At 36.8% G+C, this 17,505-nt stretch overlaps 2 protein-coding genes across 9 annotated transcripts in view; one reads left to right on the top strand and one right to left on the bottom strand.

The window, feature by feature from the left end:
- DMTF1 (cyclin D binding myb like transcription factor 1) overlaps nucleotides 1–17,505 on the top strand; it is a 43,767-nt gene that overhangs the window by 18,230 nt on the left and 8,032 nt on the right. For 7 of the 8 annotated variants that reach the window (XM_045578490.1, XM_045578489.1, XM_045578491.1 and 4 more), the window contains 9 exons: nucleotides 310–404; nucleotides 3,047–3,161; nucleotides 5,518–5,594; nucleotides 9,232–9,389; nucleotides 10,699–10,731; nucleotides 11,621–11,730; nucleotides 12,565–12,793; nucleotides 13,991–14,142; nucleotides 15,260–15,469. In XM_045578490.1, coding sequence (XP_045434446.1) covers nucleotides 310–404; nucleotides 3,047–3,161; nucleotides 5,518–5,594; nucleotides 9,232–9,389; nucleotides 10,699–10,731; nucleotides 11,621–11,730; nucleotides 12,565–12,793; nucleotides 13,991–14,142; nucleotides 15,260–15,469 — 1,179 coding nt within the window. The remainder of the gene's footprint in view (nucleotides 1–309; nucleotides 405–3,046; nucleotides 3,162–5,517; nucleotides 5,595–9,231; nucleotides 9,390–10,698; nucleotides 10,732–11,620; nucleotides 11,731–12,564; nucleotides 12,794–13,990; nucleotides 14,143–15,259; nucleotides 15,470–17,505) is intronic. The other variant, XM_045578492.1, reaches the window with a different exon arrangement.
- The window catches only part of TMEM243 (transmembrane protein 243), a 40,903-nt gene continuing 29,309 nt past the window's right edge, over nucleotides 5,912–17,505 (bottom strand). Inside the window, exons 5-6 of the mRNA XM_045578493.1 lie at nucleotides 6,105–6,259; nucleotides 5,912–5,975 (exon numbers count right to left, since the gene is read on the bottom strand). Coding sequence (XP_045434449.1) covers nucleotides 6,107–6,259 — 153 coding nt within the window. The 3' untranslated portion in view covers nucleotides 5,912–5,975; nucleotides 6,105–6,106. The remainder of the gene's footprint in view (nucleotides 5,976–6,104; nucleotides 6,260–17,505) is intronic.

The following is a 17,505-nucleotide window of genomic DNA, read 5'->3' as shown; positions in this document are numbered from 1 at the left end:
TGTGTTTAACAATATAATATCATTTTGTGTTTAACCCACTAGAATATAAGCACCATAAAAGCCAGATTTTGGTCACTGCTATCTCCAATAACAGCGATACCCACTGTGGTACTAGATGCACAATAAATATTGATTAAATGCATAGATATAAAAATATACATATATTTATATATATGAGCAAGGAATGTGATGTTCCCATTTTTTCCATGGATGTTTAAATTAGATGTTCCCATTTTTTCCATGGATGTTTAAAAACTAATTAGGCCCTGCCATTGCTATTCTAGAATTGAATTATTCCTTTCCTTGAAGTTTCAGAAAATGATCAGAGCTTTGAGGTGACCATGACTGCAACCACAGAGGTGGCAGATGATGAGATTACTGAGGGAACTGTGACACAGATTCAGGTATAGTAAGTCTTTTTTTACTTTTTTATAATTGATATGAGAGAGAGAGAGAGAAATAAACACTGATTTGTTGTTTCACTTATTTATGCATTCATTGGTTGATTCTTGTATGTGTCCTAACCCGGGATCAAACCTACAATCTTGGTGTATCAGGATGACACTAACCAACTGAGCAACCCAGCCAGGGCCGACTCTTTTTATTGGCTACAAGAGGATCATCCTTTACACATACCTTAGGTGGAAATATTGTGAACATATTTTGTCTGACAAAGTAGCAACCACAAAATTGAGGGTAAGATTCATTACTTCATTCAGATTTCCAAGCCTCTACATATATGTGAATCTCAGAATTGTAAGCAAAGGTAAAATTTTAAAATTCATTCCCTGTAGAGTGATTCACATCTATTGAAATAGGTGATGCTTGTACATTCTTATCTACATGGAGTGATCTCACTTGATCTGTTAAATAACTTTAAATTTTATCTTATAGAAGGTATTAATTGGGATATAAAAGCTTTTTGAGGTAGTTTTACCCAGCAGTTAACTGAAGTGACTGATTTAGAATGGCTGCATATGATCTCTCTTCTGTGTCAGTGGAAACTAGTCATTACGGATAGGTTTTAGTTAGGGTAGTTATAGTTATGGTAGTTCCTTTTGGTGCTTGTAGGATTGAATACATTTTACCATGTGTTTGGAAGTTGGATTTTAATCCGTCTTATTGTTTTCCTCTTAATGTGAACTTCTCTGTCTCATAAGTTATTTCTCCCAAAAGTAATCAGAATTCTCTGCTTTCTTAGCCTAAAACTTAAATCTATTTTACTTATAAATTTATCCCTGGCCTTTCTTTTTAGTAGCTTGTCCTTTTGTTTCTTCATTTAATAAAATATTTTGAAGTAGTAGACAGTAGAGACATTATACCATTATTTTTCTAATGTGGAGCATCTCAGTGACCTTTGTTAAGTTAAGTATAAGAGTTGTAAATTGATAGGTAACATCAAGGACTAAGGACATCTAATGTTAGGTGCACTGTGAACCTTTTGCAATAGAGTGCTTCAAAGTGGTTCCGCAACAATAGGATTTCCAGAAGCATGCATCTGAGAAGTGCTTAAATGGCTTTGAGATAGGCTGCAGTTCCTCATAATTTGCCCTCGGGTATCAACTGGTGATTTGGACAGGAATTTTTTCCAAGCTTTCTGAAGCAATAGAGCACATCCTTTCTTCAAAATGGGGCTTGTCAAATTCATTTCAGGTTCAGAACAAAATAGATCACAAACGAAAGACTAGGTAGTCTTCACTTCCATTCTGTTTTCAATGCAGTAAAAATAATTATACATACGTATAATTTTGTTTACAACATAGCTAGAAGATTGAGCAGTGGCAATGTTAGTAGTCAAGTTATAGGGTTGTTTTGTTTGCATTATTTCCAAAGAGTTAATGAGTTATTTAATATTAGCGTCTTGGTTTGTTATTACCATTTTAGTGAATGAAAAGCTTTTAATAATTTCTAATATATGTTTAATAAGATTAACATTAGCTGCTAGTGAAAATCAGCATAGTTAAAAGTTTCAGCAATAATGTGATCTTCAGATTACAAGACGCCTTAGACACCATCTGTCTAGTCTCTGTTCTCAGCTTTACAAAGGTCTCTTGATCTTTAAAAGAAAAAAGTCTAAAATGTATGCTACATAGAGTTGTAAAATTTTTCATACTTGACCAGTGATTATTTTTCTTTTTGCCCAGGGATTTTTAAAAAACTGCTTTTATGAATATAATATATTAATAACCAAACATAAAAAAAAAGTAACAATAAAGGTGTGGCTTTTCCCCATATTGTGTTTTGGTGGTTCAATGACAGCTTCTCTCTTACCACTTGAGATGGGTTTTGTTTCCTGTGGAAGTTAGAAATTCATTTTTTTGTTTATTGAAGAAATAGTTCGGTCTTTGTTAGGACTTACCTCCAGCCAGTGACATAGTTTAGTAGTTGATCCAATCCAGAGACTGCACAAGGTTGAGTGATCACTAGACAGCTAATTCTCCCCTTATTTTAGTCTGCCTGTGATAATGTCAAACCTCATGTAGCAGAACTGTTGTCAGATTTTCCTCACACTAAAGCTCTCTTTAGCTCAAGGCCAGTTCTTAAAAGTGGCTTTGTTCCTGCAGATATTGCTAGATTAAGTATGTATGTCATTGAAAATATGCCCAGTGATAATTGCATAAATATAATAAAAGCCACTGAATTATATTTTTTAAAGGGTGAATTTTATGGTGTGTGAATTATTTTTTGACCATGTTTCTCAATAAAGACTGTTTTAGCTGCGATAATAGTAAAAAGTAGTATCATACAATTCTTTGAGGAGAAGGGGTACATTTATGAAGGTAGGAGTTATGACACGCTAGATGTTGGCTACCATAAAGTAGTCAGTGAACAGTAAGCAGACCATAATTTTGTAAAATGTCTTTTGATTTAGCCTGTTAATCCTTTAAATTTAACAGATTACATTACAGATGACTAAATATTTAGATAGCAAACTACCTGTGAGGACATTAAAAATCATAACTCAACCCCAGCATTTCCATTTTGTTGTATGTATGAACTAACTTAAATATATAAATATACAAATGTATATTTTTACCTTTTCAAGATTCTACAGAATGAGCAACTAGATGAAATATCTTCCTTGGGTAACGAGGAAGTTTCAGCAGTTAGCCAAGCATGGTTTACAACTAAAGAAGATAAGGATTCTCTGACTAACAAAGGTAAAATATACTATGAATTTTAGTGTCCACTGGAAAAAATTGAGAACTTATAATCATTAGGATTCTGAGTTGGACCTTCAAAATTGTGATTAAGCCATTACAATAATTGAGCATTTCTTTTTATTTATTTATTTTTATTCAATTTATTGGGGAGACATTGGTTAATAAGATCATATAGTTTTCAGGTCTACATTTCTGTGATATGTGATCTGTATATTGTACTGTGTGCCCACCACGCACAGTCAGATTGTTCTTCATCACCATGTATTTCTCCCTTTACTCCACCCCAATCCTTTCCCTCTGGTAACCATCATACTGTTGTCTATGGCTATGAGGTTCAGTTTTATATTCTACATATGAGTGAAATCTTATGGTTCTTAATCTTTTCTGACTGGCTTATTTCTAATTGAATTAAACTTGAACTTTCCTCATTGAATTAAATTTGGCTCTGAATGAGCTAATGAAACCATTTTTCAATAATTGATCATTTTTTCTTATTTTTTTTTTTTTTTTTTTTTTTTTTTTAAATATATTTTATTGATTTTGTACAGAGAGGAAGGGAGAGAGATAGAGAGCTAGAAACATCGGTGAGAGAGAGTCATCGATCAGCTGCCTCTTGCACACCCCCTACTGGGGATACACCCGCAGCCAAGGTACATGCCCTTGACCGGAATCGAACCCGGGTCCCTCAGTCCCCAAGCCGACGCTCCATCCATTGAGCCAAACCGGTCTCGGCGATCATTTTTTCTTAAATGAAGTAGATATTGTCTTGTTAATTTTTGAGCAAATGGATAATGGTTACATTTATTTATTTATTTTTATTTATTCTTTTAATTTAAATTCTTTATTGTTGAAAATATTACATATATCTCCTTCCCCTCCCCCCAGTGACCTCTCCCCAGCTGCTCCCACCCCCGAGCACATGCCCTCACCCCACTAATGTCTGTGTTGACTGGATATGTTTATATGCATGCATACAAGTCCTTTGGTTGATTCTTACCCAACACCGCCCCCCACCAAAACCCTCTCTGCCTTCCCTCTGAGGTTGGATGTCTGTTCCATGCTTCTATGTCATTAGATCTATTTTTGTTCATCAATTTAAGTTATCTATTATATTCCATAAATGAGTGAGATCATGTGATATTTATCTTTCTCTGAATGATATTACTTAGCATAATGCTCTCTAGGTCTATCTATGCTGTTACATATGGTAATTTTTTTATTTTATTTTTTTCTACAGCAGCATAGTATTTCCTTCTGTAGACATACCATGGATTTCTAATCCATTCATCTGCTGATGGGCACTTAGGCTGATTCCAAATCTTAGATATTATAAATTGTGCTTCTATGAACATAGGGGTACATATATCCTTTACAATTGGTGTTTCTGATTTCTTGGGATATAGTCCTACCAGTGGGATTGCTGGGTCAAATGGGAGTTCCTTTTTCAGTTTTTTTGAGAAAACTCCATACTGTTCTCCACAGTGGCTGCACCATTCTGCATTCCCACCAGCAGTGCAGGAGTGTTCCTTTTTCTCTGTATTCTTACCAGTACTTGTCATTTGTTGATTTGTTGATGGTAATCATTCTGACAGGTGACAACGGTTACATTTAAAAGACAGTACAGTACAGTTACTGCTTCTGGGACTAGGAAATCAGTTTTCAGAGATCTACTTACTGTGGTCTGATAAGTGGCTTAGAGGCTCATGGTCACGTGGTGCTCATTAGAATTGCTAGGAAGCTGCTACAAGAGAGTGGGGGTTGTAAATGTGCCACTGTAAGAAAAGAAAACAAAGTAAGTAAATTGTCTTTAACCACTGTAAGTACACATTTAGAATATACTGATCACTTGGTATCCGGTGTATTATGTTTACTTAGAATCTTTGTATATGTTATTTTGCCCATAAAGTTTATTTTTCATTGAAGAAATTTTTCGTCAAATTTTTGGCACAGTTGGGCTTTTCTGATGCTTATAAGTCTTTTTAAGTGTCCTAGACCAGCGATCGCCAACCTTTTGGACCTCACGGACCACCAGTGGTTCTCACACCACCGGTTGGCGACCACTGTGCTAGATTCTGAAAGGGTAAGAAAAGTTACTAAGTGGAAGTAACATTTTAAAAATCTTTTCCTTACCATTGTCTTTATTTAGTAGGGCCAAATATATTCTTTCTTAAAAACCAGAGGTTTCAAAAGCAACTTTACCTAGGGATCTTTCACGTTTCAGGCGAATGAGAAATTAGATTAGCTACATTCTATTTTCATAGATAATATATTTACTCAGAAAGCAAATCTTTAGTAATGTGCTCCTCTCAAGGAATAACATTTTCTATAATATTACTTTTGTTTTCTTTCAAAGGACATAAATGGAAGCAGGGGATGTGGTCCAAGGAAGAAATTGATATTTTGATGAACAATATTGAACGCTACCTGAAGGTATCTTATGGCATATTTTTTTGTTTCAGTAATTTTGTTCACTGCCAATTGCAGAAACATCAAAGCAGCATAAAATATGTACTTAGAAGCTTTTTAATAATTTGTGTAATGGATGACTGGCTAATGTAACTTGATTCGAAGGTGTATGATTTTAGTATATTTTTAAACCAATTTTGAATTCTCGGTTTGAAATAGCTTTTTTGCTTTAGTTAACACTCTGGAGTTTAGACAGAATCTTAATAGTCTCTCACAATCTTAAAACCTTGTTTTTTAAAGTAGCTTATATCCTGAACTGGGCCCAGTTGTGAGCATCTTTGTCATTCTGAAACTTTACTTTTATTGACTTTCACATTCCACCAGTTGTTGGTCCTCTTTGCTTGCCTGAAAAAGATGGAAAACAATTTTGGGAATAGGAACTGAGTGATGTAGAAGAACCTGAAATTCTCTCCTTCTATTCTTGTTTATTGATTGCAACAATCAACCAACCAAAGACAGTATCTGTCCACCCACCTTTACCAACAGGCAGCACCAAAAGCCTCTCCACTCCACAGCCCCACAGGGCTTTGGGCAATGAGGTGCTCAGGGCAGGGAGAGGCAGGCGTGGTGCAGGATTTAGTTGCCATTGAAGGCAGATCAGCAGCCTCAGTGCTGCCCCTGGGTGGCACCTATGAGTGAAAGAAACCACACATTTTTACATGATCTGCACAGATTCATAACCAATTATGTGATACCCTGAGGTTACCCTGCCAGTGTTTTTAGTCACTCTGGTGGTTAGTTGTACCAGCTCAAGCTGTTGATTCATCCCCAACACTACCTCGGTCCATTATATTAACTACTAGAGGCCCGATGCACAAAATTTGCGCTTGGGGGACAGGGGGTTCTTCAGCCTGGCCTGCATCTTCTCCAATCGGGATCCCTCAGATGTACATCACAGTCATATACTTACATCTCCCCTGAGCCCATACCTCTGGTACCCACTTGGTACCATACATAGTTATTGTAATACTAGGAGCCCAGCATGTGAACTCACATGGCCCTGCCCACCCACCGCCCTGCCATGACACCCAAACCTCTCCACACAGAGCTCCAACTAGCCTGGCCCAGCCCCTTCCCCTCTGGCCTTCTCGAGCCCCACCCTCAGTCCCTCAAGTTGCCTCAGGCTGGTCCCACCTCCTCTGGGAGCCTCCCGGCTTCCGCCCCATCTCCAGAGCAACACCTCCTGCAATGGGTGGTTACACATTAAGGCTCTTTATTATTATGACTAGTTGCCTGTTGCAGGAAGATTACTGCAATAGGGCTTCCTGCTGCACTCTCACCTACCCGCCTACTTGTCTTCCCTCTCCCCTGCCCCACTTGCTTGCTTCTCTGCAGCTTGGCTTCTTTCTATGCCATCTTGGTTGGGTTAATTTGCATACTCACCCTGATTGGCTGGTGGTCATGGCTTGGGAGTAGCAAAGGTGCGGTCCATTTGCATTTTACTCTTTTATTAGGTAGGATTATTGACTATATTCTTTATGCTGTATTTCATCTCCTATGACTATTTTGTAACTACCAATTTGTACTACTAATCCCTTTATTTTTTTGTTGTTGTTGTTTTGTTAATCCTCATCCAAAGACATTTTTTTCATAAAGTCGGAGTGGGGGGGATGGGCATGAATTGGTTGCCACCCACATGTGCCCGGACTGGGGATCTGATCACATGTGCCCTGACTAGGGCTGGGGGTCAAACCTGCAACTCAGGTGTGTGCCCTTGATTAGAAACCGAACCCAAGACCCTTTGGTGTGTGGGCTGATGCTCTAACCACTGAACTACAATAGGCAGGGCAAATCCCTTCATCTTTTTTATCCAGTCCCTCAACAGGTTCTTTTTGCTGTTAATTTGTACAAATCTAGTAGGTGTAGATGCTATTTTATTATGATTTAATTTCTGGTTACATGTTTTTATATGCATATTTGGACATTTATGGTTCCTGTTTGTCTTTCAGCAATTTTTCTGTGGGATTTTCCTTTTTCTAGATGTACTTAAAGTATGTCAGATCCTAATGATTTTCTGGTTGTGTTACAGATGCTCTTGTCCAATTTAGTGGCCTATCTTTTCTTTAGGTGTTATTTCAATATCAAAATTAATGTCCATTCTGACCTAGATTAATCTTCATGAGTGTTCTTGGCACTTTGCTCTTCCATTATAAATTTAGAATCAACTTGCAGAGAATGTAAAGTTTTTGGAATTTTTATTGAGACTGCATTGAATCTGTGCATCAGTTTCAGGGGAATTAACATCTTTACAACTCCATCTTCCTTTTGAAGAGCATTGTATAGCTCCCTCCATTTTAGTTCCTCTTTAATCTTTCAATACTTTCATATTTTCCTTGTATAACTTGCGTAAGATTTAGTTCTAATTGTGGTGCTTTTGTAAATGAGAACTTTTAAAGACTTTTTTATGAGCATTGTATAGAAATGCAAATGACCATCTATTGGTTTTATAACCACTAGCCTTCCTAACTTCCTACTGTTTTAAATCAAAATTTTCATAGATTTTTGGGATATCTGCAAATTATTTCTTTTCCAAGCTTCATGCTTTCTAACTTGCTAGGAGTGTTATCATATATGAATATTTTATTCTTTGTATGCTCTATCCACACTTACTAAGCTTTTATATTCTTTTCCATAAATCTACTCAGCTGATTACTTGTGTTCCTGGAATGAGCTCACTTTTTCCATTAATTATTAACCTTTTTATAAGCATGCTAAACTATTTTAAGGATTTGGGGGATCTGTGTTAATGGATGAGGTTGGCCTGGAAATTAATTTCTAAGACCGTCCTTGTCTGTTTTTTATATTAAGGCTATGCTAGCCTAATAGAATGAACTGAGAAGTGTTTCCTCCTTTTTTTTTTTTTTATCTACTCTAGAATAGTTTAAAGTCAGAATTATGTTTTGTGGGTTTTTTTGTTTTTTGTTTTTTTGCTTGATAGAATTTATCTATAAATTCATCTGGGCCTGGGATTTTCATTATTTCATTATGGTTTTCATTATTGATAAATGATTAAATTTTCTTGATGGTGCGTGCTTATTAGGTAGATATTTTTTTCTCTTCCTGAATCAGTTTTGGTAAGATTTTTAGAAATTTATTTATTTTATGCAAGTTTCTATATGTAGTACCATAAAATTTTCATAATGTTTGTCTATTCTCTGAAGGCCCAAGTTTTCATTTCTAATATTGCTGTTTTGTCTTTTTTCACTACTCTTGCCATAAGTTTATCTTTTTATATTTTATTAGTCTCAATAGATCTTTTCAAAGAATCAATTTTTAGCATTGCTTTTTCTTTCTATTTTTGATTCTCTTAATTTTGTTCTTATTATTTTCTTCCATCTACTTTCTTTAGATCTTAATTTTTTATCATTTTAAAAGGTTGGCAGAAACTGACTTTTCTGAATTTTATACAGTTTATTTTTGAAAATATTTAAGTATCACTATTACCTTGCAACATTTTAAATTTATACTCATTAAATGAATTAGCAACATTAGTTTTCAAAATGCCATTGTTAATCTTTTTTTTTTTAATGATTTAAAAGTATAGTATATTCATATGTATTTTATCAGAAATCCCTAAATCAAAGAAATGTAACCCATTTAGGCACGCGGAATAAAAGATGCTACAGAAATCATCTTTGAGATGTCAAAAGATGAAAGAAAAGATTTCTACAGGACGATAGCATGGGGTCTGAACCGGCCTTTGTTTGCAGTTTATAGAAGAGTGCTTCGCATGTATGATGACAGAAACCATGTGGGAAAGTATGAAACTTGCATTGTTGCATTATTTCATGTAATTAGGAGAAATATTAAAGAACTACTTTAAAAAATTGAATTATTATCATAGCCTTAATTGGAGACAGCTATTTATTAGGTTATGTTTCTCCAGGTCCATGTTCTGAATATGGTGAAACCTCATTATAATTAATTACTCTTTTGGAAATTAGAACATATATTACCTCACATAAGTTTGATTTAAAACTTAGCTGACTTATTACCTCAAAGTCTGTTTTGTAATAACATAAAAACTGTAATAGTGGTTAAAGATTTAGGAAGTATGAAGAGAACTCTATAGATTCATTGGTATCATTTTTTTTCCTATTAATTTTTATAGTTTATAGCATTTCCTAGTTCAGTGACTTTTTTTTTTTAAGTAACTAAATATTTGGATACTATGCATAGGTTTCTGTTATAGGTAACATGGGAAGGCATCATATTTCCAATTCAATTATTTATATGGTGTTTTGACATGATTTTTATTTCTCTTTGGGAATTTTAGGTGGTGATAATATGGCTTATCAGATACTTTTTTTGTGTTTTTTTGTGTATGGGATGGCATTCCAACCTACTAAACCACCCAGCCAGGGCTGAATACTGTTTTTTAGAAGAGTATTGCATTGACTGTATTGCATACTTGCCCACTAAAAAAAAAAAAAAGAGCCTTTCATTGGAGCTAGAGTATATCAGTGCACATGTATGGGTAGAGAAAATGAAGATAATTTTAACTTTTTAGTGCCTTGTGACATAGATTTTCTTCCTAGCTCTGGTTTACAATGTCATCGATAAGTATTTCAGAATAGCTATGACATTAGAGTGTCTGAACTGAATTTTTTTTTAACATATTTTTATTGATTTCAGAGAGGAAGGGAGAGGGAGATAGAAACTTCAATAGTGAGAATCATTGATGAGCTCTCTCCTAGATGCCCCATACTGGGGATTGAGCCTGCAGCCTGGGCATGTGCCTTGACATAGGCTGATGCTCAACCACAGAGCAACATCAGCCAGGCATTAACCAAATTTTTAAAGGAAGAGTTAGGCAGCATAGGAGCAAATATATTTTAAATATTGCATTTTCTAGAGAAAATTGTAAAGTGCTCACTTTTATTATAGCTAAAATTATCAATGTTTTTTTTTAAATGTAGAAGTATTAATTTTTATTATTCTACCTTGAAATTGGTTACCTTGAAAATATTATCTATTTTAACATTGGACCCCTTAAGTGAAATTCTGATTTTTATTAAGGTTTCTAGCATTCTTTGTTTTAATTGATTTTTTTTATTTAAATTTCTAGATATACACCTGAAGAAATTGAGAAGCTCAAGGAGTAAGTTTAAAATTTTTTATTCATTAATTCTGATAGTTGGGTTTTATTATTATTTTGTCTTGTATTTTAAAAGTTATACTTTGAAATATCAAGAGATTTTTGTAGACTGATCTAATTTAATCCTGCTGTTAAGCATGATTGACCATAAAAATTTATCAGATCTATACCTGCACAGAGTAGCCATGCCCGTAAATTTAGTCTCCTCCTGTCATTGATTAACAAATGAAATGCATCCTTAGACCACTGTTAGGGGTTATAGAAGGGATCAGATGGCCATGCTTGGTGACCTGAAGTCTAAATCTAGGGGACTTATATACCAGGATCAAACCAAGGTTGTGCTACATGCTTAGTTTAGAATATGAATATGACTTGGCAGTGTTTCACTTAAATTCTGGGTTCTTTCGCAGGAAATACAATTTTGCTTCATTGAGTTAGAACCATAAAGTACGGATTAATGTACTATATTTTATATATATATATATAATGAAAAAATTGAAGGATGATCCTGTTTATAATGATAAGTACTTATGAAACTTTTTCAGATATCTGAAAAGAGCTTGTTAGGAGTATTCAAAAGGGAAAAATCTGGGAGATTGTGTTGATAACCTGAGGGGAATTTTGGTCTTTTTTGAACACATATCCAAGTTACTTATTTCTTCTCTGACCCAGGAAAAAGGCAATTGCTGCCTGTTTTTTTTTTTTTTTTTTCACCCACAGACAACTGTGGACCCCAAAAAAAGGCCACACTTTCAAACTTTGACTCTCAAAGTGTTGCTGCCCACAACTTCCAAACCAGTCAAATGGGAAGAAGAAGAATGAAGAATAAATGATGAAATTAAAAGGGAGAAAACAGTTGAACCCAATGCTGATTGGCAGACTCTTGTTTTAGGCTCCGGATAAAGCATGGCAATGACTGGGCAACAATAGGGGCGGCGCTAGGAAGAAGTGCATCTTCCGTCAAAGATCGGTGCCGGCTGATGAAGGATACTTGCAACACAGGTACTGTGAGTGCTGCTGGTGGGCTTCTTCTCTGTTTTCATTTTTGGTCACATTTGAGCGTCCTGGCCTGAGTCCACTTTCCCTTCTGTTCTGGAAAGAGATTTTTGTTCAGAAATTTTATTTCCTAGTCTTTTTCTTCAGGCTTAATAGACCCAACTAGTTCTTTATTATTGTGCTTTTGTGTAAAAGTGGCATTGCTCACAGAGACACAACATTTCAGTTTCATAGGTTTTAAGTCAAGCGTGTTTCCATTTCGTAGCAATCCAAAACTGCTGTAGTTGGGAAAGTATTTTTAAGGATTACTAGTACACACAGGGATTTTTAAGGCATATATACAGGAAGTAATTTTAAGGTCATCTAACTGTTGAACTTTTGTTAATAACAGCTTATCAACATGTTTATGAAAAACTTGAGTTCTAACCAGTTCCCACTTTAGGAAGAAGCTGTGTTCCAATAGTTCGTATGTATTTGTTTTAAACTCAAACTATGAGTTTTTGTGTCCATCAGGCCATCAGTGAAGCTCCTTCCATTTATGACCAGGTATAACTGGAGAGTACATAATTCTTTCTAGTTATGCTTTGAATAGCTTTTCTTAGTCACTGTGTACTTTGTATTTGTAGTCTGTAGTATTTTTTTTTTGTACTAAGAACCTGACTGGGCTAGTAAAATGCAGCTCTTAGTAGGTATTATAAGCAGTTTCACACCTGAGGGTTATTAAAAATACTTTTAGTATGACTGCCTACTTCCCATCAGTCCTTACAAATAGAGGGCTGAGTCTGATCTGGAGGGGAGGGGGGGAGGAAGCAGCATTCTGGATGATTTCCTTTTTTTCAGGGAAGTGGACCGAAGAAGAAGAAAAGAGACTTGCAGAGGTGGTTCATGAATTGACCAGCACTGAGCCAGGTGACATTGTCACACAGGGTGTGTCTTGGGCAGCTGTGGCAGAACGAGTAGGTACCCGCTCAGAAAAGCAGTGTCGTTCTAAATGGCTCAACTACCTGAACTGGAAGCAGAGTGGAGGGACTGAGTGGACCAAGGAAGATGAAATCAATCTCATCCTCAGGTTTGTGTCCTAAATCTTTTAATGACAAAAGCTCCTTAATTGCTGTTGGTGCCTTGATTTTCCTCTTTCGGTTTGCCTAAATGCCTAATGTCTGAAAAGCATCCTTCCCATATTCCATATTGAGCGCTTTTTTGTTTTATTTTTTGTTCCTTCTTAGTGAGGTTAGTGCTTATGCAAAGTACCAGATTGAAGGCGTGGAGACTGAAGTTCTCTATATCCACAGAACAGTGTGGCACAGGCAACGGCAGTGCAGCTTTTCCACTGTCTCCCCAGTGTGCCTCAGTCCTGGGCTGGGTGGCCATACTGCAGGTGAGAGGGCTGTTCAGTCTCCATGCCCTCGATCTTTGGCCTCTGTGGTAGGAATGCCAAAGAGGGGTCCCAGACTGCAGTTACCACACACCTTCAGACTGGACAAGATCAGGCACTTGCATTTCATACATATCCAAAAATAACTAAGGTAATATCCTAAGCTTATTGTTTTAATTAGTTGGTTTAACCATGAAGAGTCAGTGACTCAAATGGAGGGGGAAAAAAGAAGAAAAAAAACCCACAAAAAACAAGAAAATATTTGAGACACTGAAGTAATTAATAGAAGCTATTGTGACTATTACCGAAAATCAAAATCAGCCCGACAGTTAAAGCTACCCAATAGAAAACAAACCATCAAAACCCCAGGGTTAGTTGTTTGTAGGGAGGTTGGGTTGTTGCTGGAATCTTGTTTTTATCTTGTCATTCTTGTTTTGAGTTTTGTTTTTAATAGTTATGTGTGGTTTTTTTAACTAGTCTTTATAAATAGCTAATTTCTACATACTTTTTAATTTTACAAATGAGAAAGCTCAGATCCTGGAAATAACTTCCTGTAACACACTATATGTAAAACATTGCAGAACACTATACAACTAAACCTGTTTTTACCCTATTCTGACCTTTAGCTACTCTCTCTCCTTCACGGTGCTTTATCTGGTTCATTTACAATTCTGCCCATTGGTTGTACCATTAACAAGTCCCTTGCTGGTGACATTTTGTAACTTTTACCTCTGGAAGCAGCTCTGCACCCCTGGAATTCCATACCGTGAACTTAACAATAGCATCTCAAGGACATAACCTGCCATACCTGTTGCCACCAGTGTCATTATGAGAAGGGAAATTATAGAGAAATAAACTAACATCTAACTGGTGCTTATTTTGTAACTATAGGATAGCAGAACTTGATGTAGCTGATGAAAATGACATAAACTGGGATCTGTTAGCAGAGGGATGGAGCAGTGTCCGCTCACCACAGTGGCTTCGAAGTAAATGGTGGACCATCAAAAGGCAAATTGCAAACCATAAAGATGTTTCATTCCCTGGTAATGTATTTTTTTGCTTAAGTCCCTTGTCTTAACCATATTTGCTTCTGGGCTTAGAGGTTAGAAGTTCTTTGTCTCAGCTAAAAAGATATGAGTTATAGATTTTCACTTAAATCTCTGATGCCCTATTTCTTGGAAAACAAGAGTTGATGTTATTTGTACTTTCAAGGCACACATTTATTTACACACATACTTGTTTTCACAAACTATGAAGAGGAACTGAATTGTAATCGACTTTTATGAGTTGAATAATTTCATATATCTTAACTTTTGTTATGTAGAGAAATTCTGTGATAATTTATTTTGTACCAAATAGATCTGTAAATTTTTAATATCATTTGTTATATAAACCTAGAAATGTTATATTGGGGTTGCTTAAAAGTGAGGCATAGCATACTTTTTATTACCTGCTGTGCACTCAGGCACTAATTACTAAGTTTTAAGTGTGCTTAATTAGGTAATTAAATTTATTTCCCTTAATATAGTTCTCCAACATCTATTTTTCTAGAGGAAAACGTGGTTTTTTTAAAACAAATACCCTGTTACAAATGTATATATCTGATAAAACCCCAGAACAGTGAATGAATACTGATGTAACATGAACCAAGCCAGACTGCAGCACCACCTGGAGGATTGATGTAGTTTATCATGTATTAGTTTGGAATTGATGAGCTGATGTTCTTGCAGTGGCTAAATATTCAAGTGCCCTTGAGTCCTTGGTGGGGGGGAGTACACTTTCATTTAAAAATGAAAATAAGCTATTTAGCATTATCAATGCTTGTACTGAACAGTAAGAATTTTATGAAGAAACCCTAGGACACAGAAAATGTCTTATTTCCATGTTCCTCACAATGGCTATTTTCAATGCATCTTAAATGGCAAGGACAATAAATATTATGTCATGAATTTTTTAAGTCTGTTGTGATGGAGGGCGTTTCTGAAAATTCCCAGACAGGCTGTAGTTTTAAAATATTTTTATTATTTTGGTAAGATTTCACATCCAGCATACAATTATTTATTCCAAATACTTTCCCTCCTTACCCCCCACCTCCCTTGCTGCTTAGATGGTGGTCTGTCGGAGAATCAATGTTCTTTTTGTCTACCCATCTCCCTTCAGTCTTAATAAAAGGTCTTAAACAGTTACATGAGAATCAAAAAAACAACCCACCGCTTTTGGAGAACAAATCGGGATCTGGAGTTCCAAACAGTAATTCCAGTTCTAGTGTACAGCACGTTCAGATCAGAGTGGCCCGCTTGGAAGACAATACAGCTCTCTCTCCAAGCCCCATGGCAGCCTTGCAGATTCCTGTCCAGATCACCCATGTCTGTAAGTGTTTTGGACCTCAAGACTCCTTGCTCTGTGACCTATGTAATTTGGCTAATGGCTCTGATACTATTCAATCTTCCAGAATGTTGAAATTTATCCAAGTTGATGAATTAAAGGAGACCTACGGCATTTTGTTAGCTGAATACGTGCACAAAAGATGGCTGTGATAGGAAGTGCTGGTAACCATTTTTGGCCAGCCATTGTAGACAATATGAAATTATCTTTCTAGATGTTATAAAGAAGTTAATGATTAATAGAAAACTACCTCATGTAGTCAATTGAGCAAGGAAACAGAGACCATAAGGTGGCATATCATTTGTAGTAATTCTTTGGAGGTCACAAATTAGGAATGGATTTGAAGTGGTATGTAAAAGAAAGGATTTTGATGAAGTTGTAAAAGATTTTCTTCAGGGACTAAAGAGCCAGTTTTTATGTGGGAACTCTTGTTTTAACCATCTTTTCCTTAGCCCCTGACATTTTTTGGGCTTAGAGATTATGAGAACCCTAGTAATTGTTGTAGGCAGGGAAAATATATTTCTTAAGACCTAAGCCAAGATTATCATCTACCTTCTTCCCATTAGCATAACAATGAATATAAAATTCTCAGGACCATTTTATTCTTTACTTATACATTACCTTTTCCCCCTACATAATGCAACTTGACTGTGAAAAGGTCGTTGCCCAGAGTACACCAGTCACTGTGTGTCATTCCCAACCAGGGGATTATTGGCATTTTGAATGGGGCAGTTCTTTGTTGGCAGGACTCCCTACATACTGCAGTATGATCAGTGTCCCTTGACCTCACCCACGGAATGCAAGTAGTGCTTTCCAGTCATTAAAGGGGGAAAAAAAAACACCCTACAGATTTACATTTGAAAATGTACCCTACGATCCTGTTTAAAAATCACTATGTAATTAACACTATATATTTGTATATGCAATGACTATCAAAGTTGCCTGATAGACATTTAAATTAAGCATTCCTGTCTTATTCTTAAAGTTCTAATTTAAATTTGGTTATTTGCCTTAGTTTTCTATCACTGTAATAAAGCTTGAAGAATTTTTCTTGGGCACTGCTGCTTTTTATACTTGAGAATTGCAAAGCACCTGAAATTAATAGTCTACCATAAATAAATACAAGAGCTACTTTTGGCATGGAGATTGTCACAATTTTTATTGACTATTGTGTTAGCAATAATTTTTTAGAAAATAGCATTTTACAAATGACTAGGAGTCCAGTGTACAGAATTTGTGCAATGGGGGGAGGGTCCCTCAACCCTCTCCAATCTGGGAGCCCTCAGGAGATGTCCTACTGACAGCTTAGGCCTGCTCCCCATGTTTCTGTGCTCTCTACAGACCTGCCTGCTTGATGCCACCGCAGGCCCTGGTGTCTATTCTCTGTGGGGACCTGCTTGCCCTTAGCCACCAGGGTCAGGAGCAAGCAGGGCCCTGCTATCTGCTCTCTGGCTCGCCGCCACAGGGACAAGCAGGGCCCTGGTTTCTGCTCTCTGTGGGGGCCCTGCGGGGGACTGCATGCCTCTCACTGCCACAGCCAGGGGCAAGCAAGGCCCTGCTGTCTGCTCACTTGCTGCAGAAGACGTTCCCGTGTGCTCCCGCTCCCCTCCCCCGAGCGCCTAGGTCCAGAGCGCAAATTACATAGGTCACAGAGCATGCTGAGACCCTGGCTGCTCCAGGCCTATAAGCTCAGAGCAGCCTGGGTCCCGGATGCCTGTCCCCAGGATGCCTATCCCTGGGTGCAGGCTGCTTGGTGCCTGCGCATGCACAAGCGGCCACCCAGCCCCCAGCTGGTCTGCATATGCAAATTAACCCATCATCTTTGTTAATTTGCATACTCCTGATTGGCCGGTGGGCGTCATGGAGGTATGGTCAATTTGCATGTTTATCTTTTATTAGTATAGATACCTTAATATTTATCCACAGCAGAGCTTAGCCTTGAGGCACATTTGTCTATAGTCAGTTTGCTTTCCTTTGGTTTAGGTCAGTGGTTGGCAAACTCATTAGTCAACAGAGTCAAA

This window comes from Pipistrellus kuhlii, unplaced genomic scaffold (genome assembly GCF_014108245.1).
Source record: "Pipistrellus kuhlii isolate mPipKuh1 unplaced genomic scaffold, mPipKuh1.p scaffold_m20_p_10, whole genome shotgun sequence".
In the NCBI taxonomy this organism is placed as follows: Eukaryota; Metazoa; Chordata; class Mammalia; order Chiroptera; family Vespertilionidae; genus Pipistrellus; species Pipistrellus kuhlii.
The sequence above is the reverse complement of the archived record's forward strand: the minus strand, read 5'-3'. Positions and strand labels throughout refer to the sequence as shown.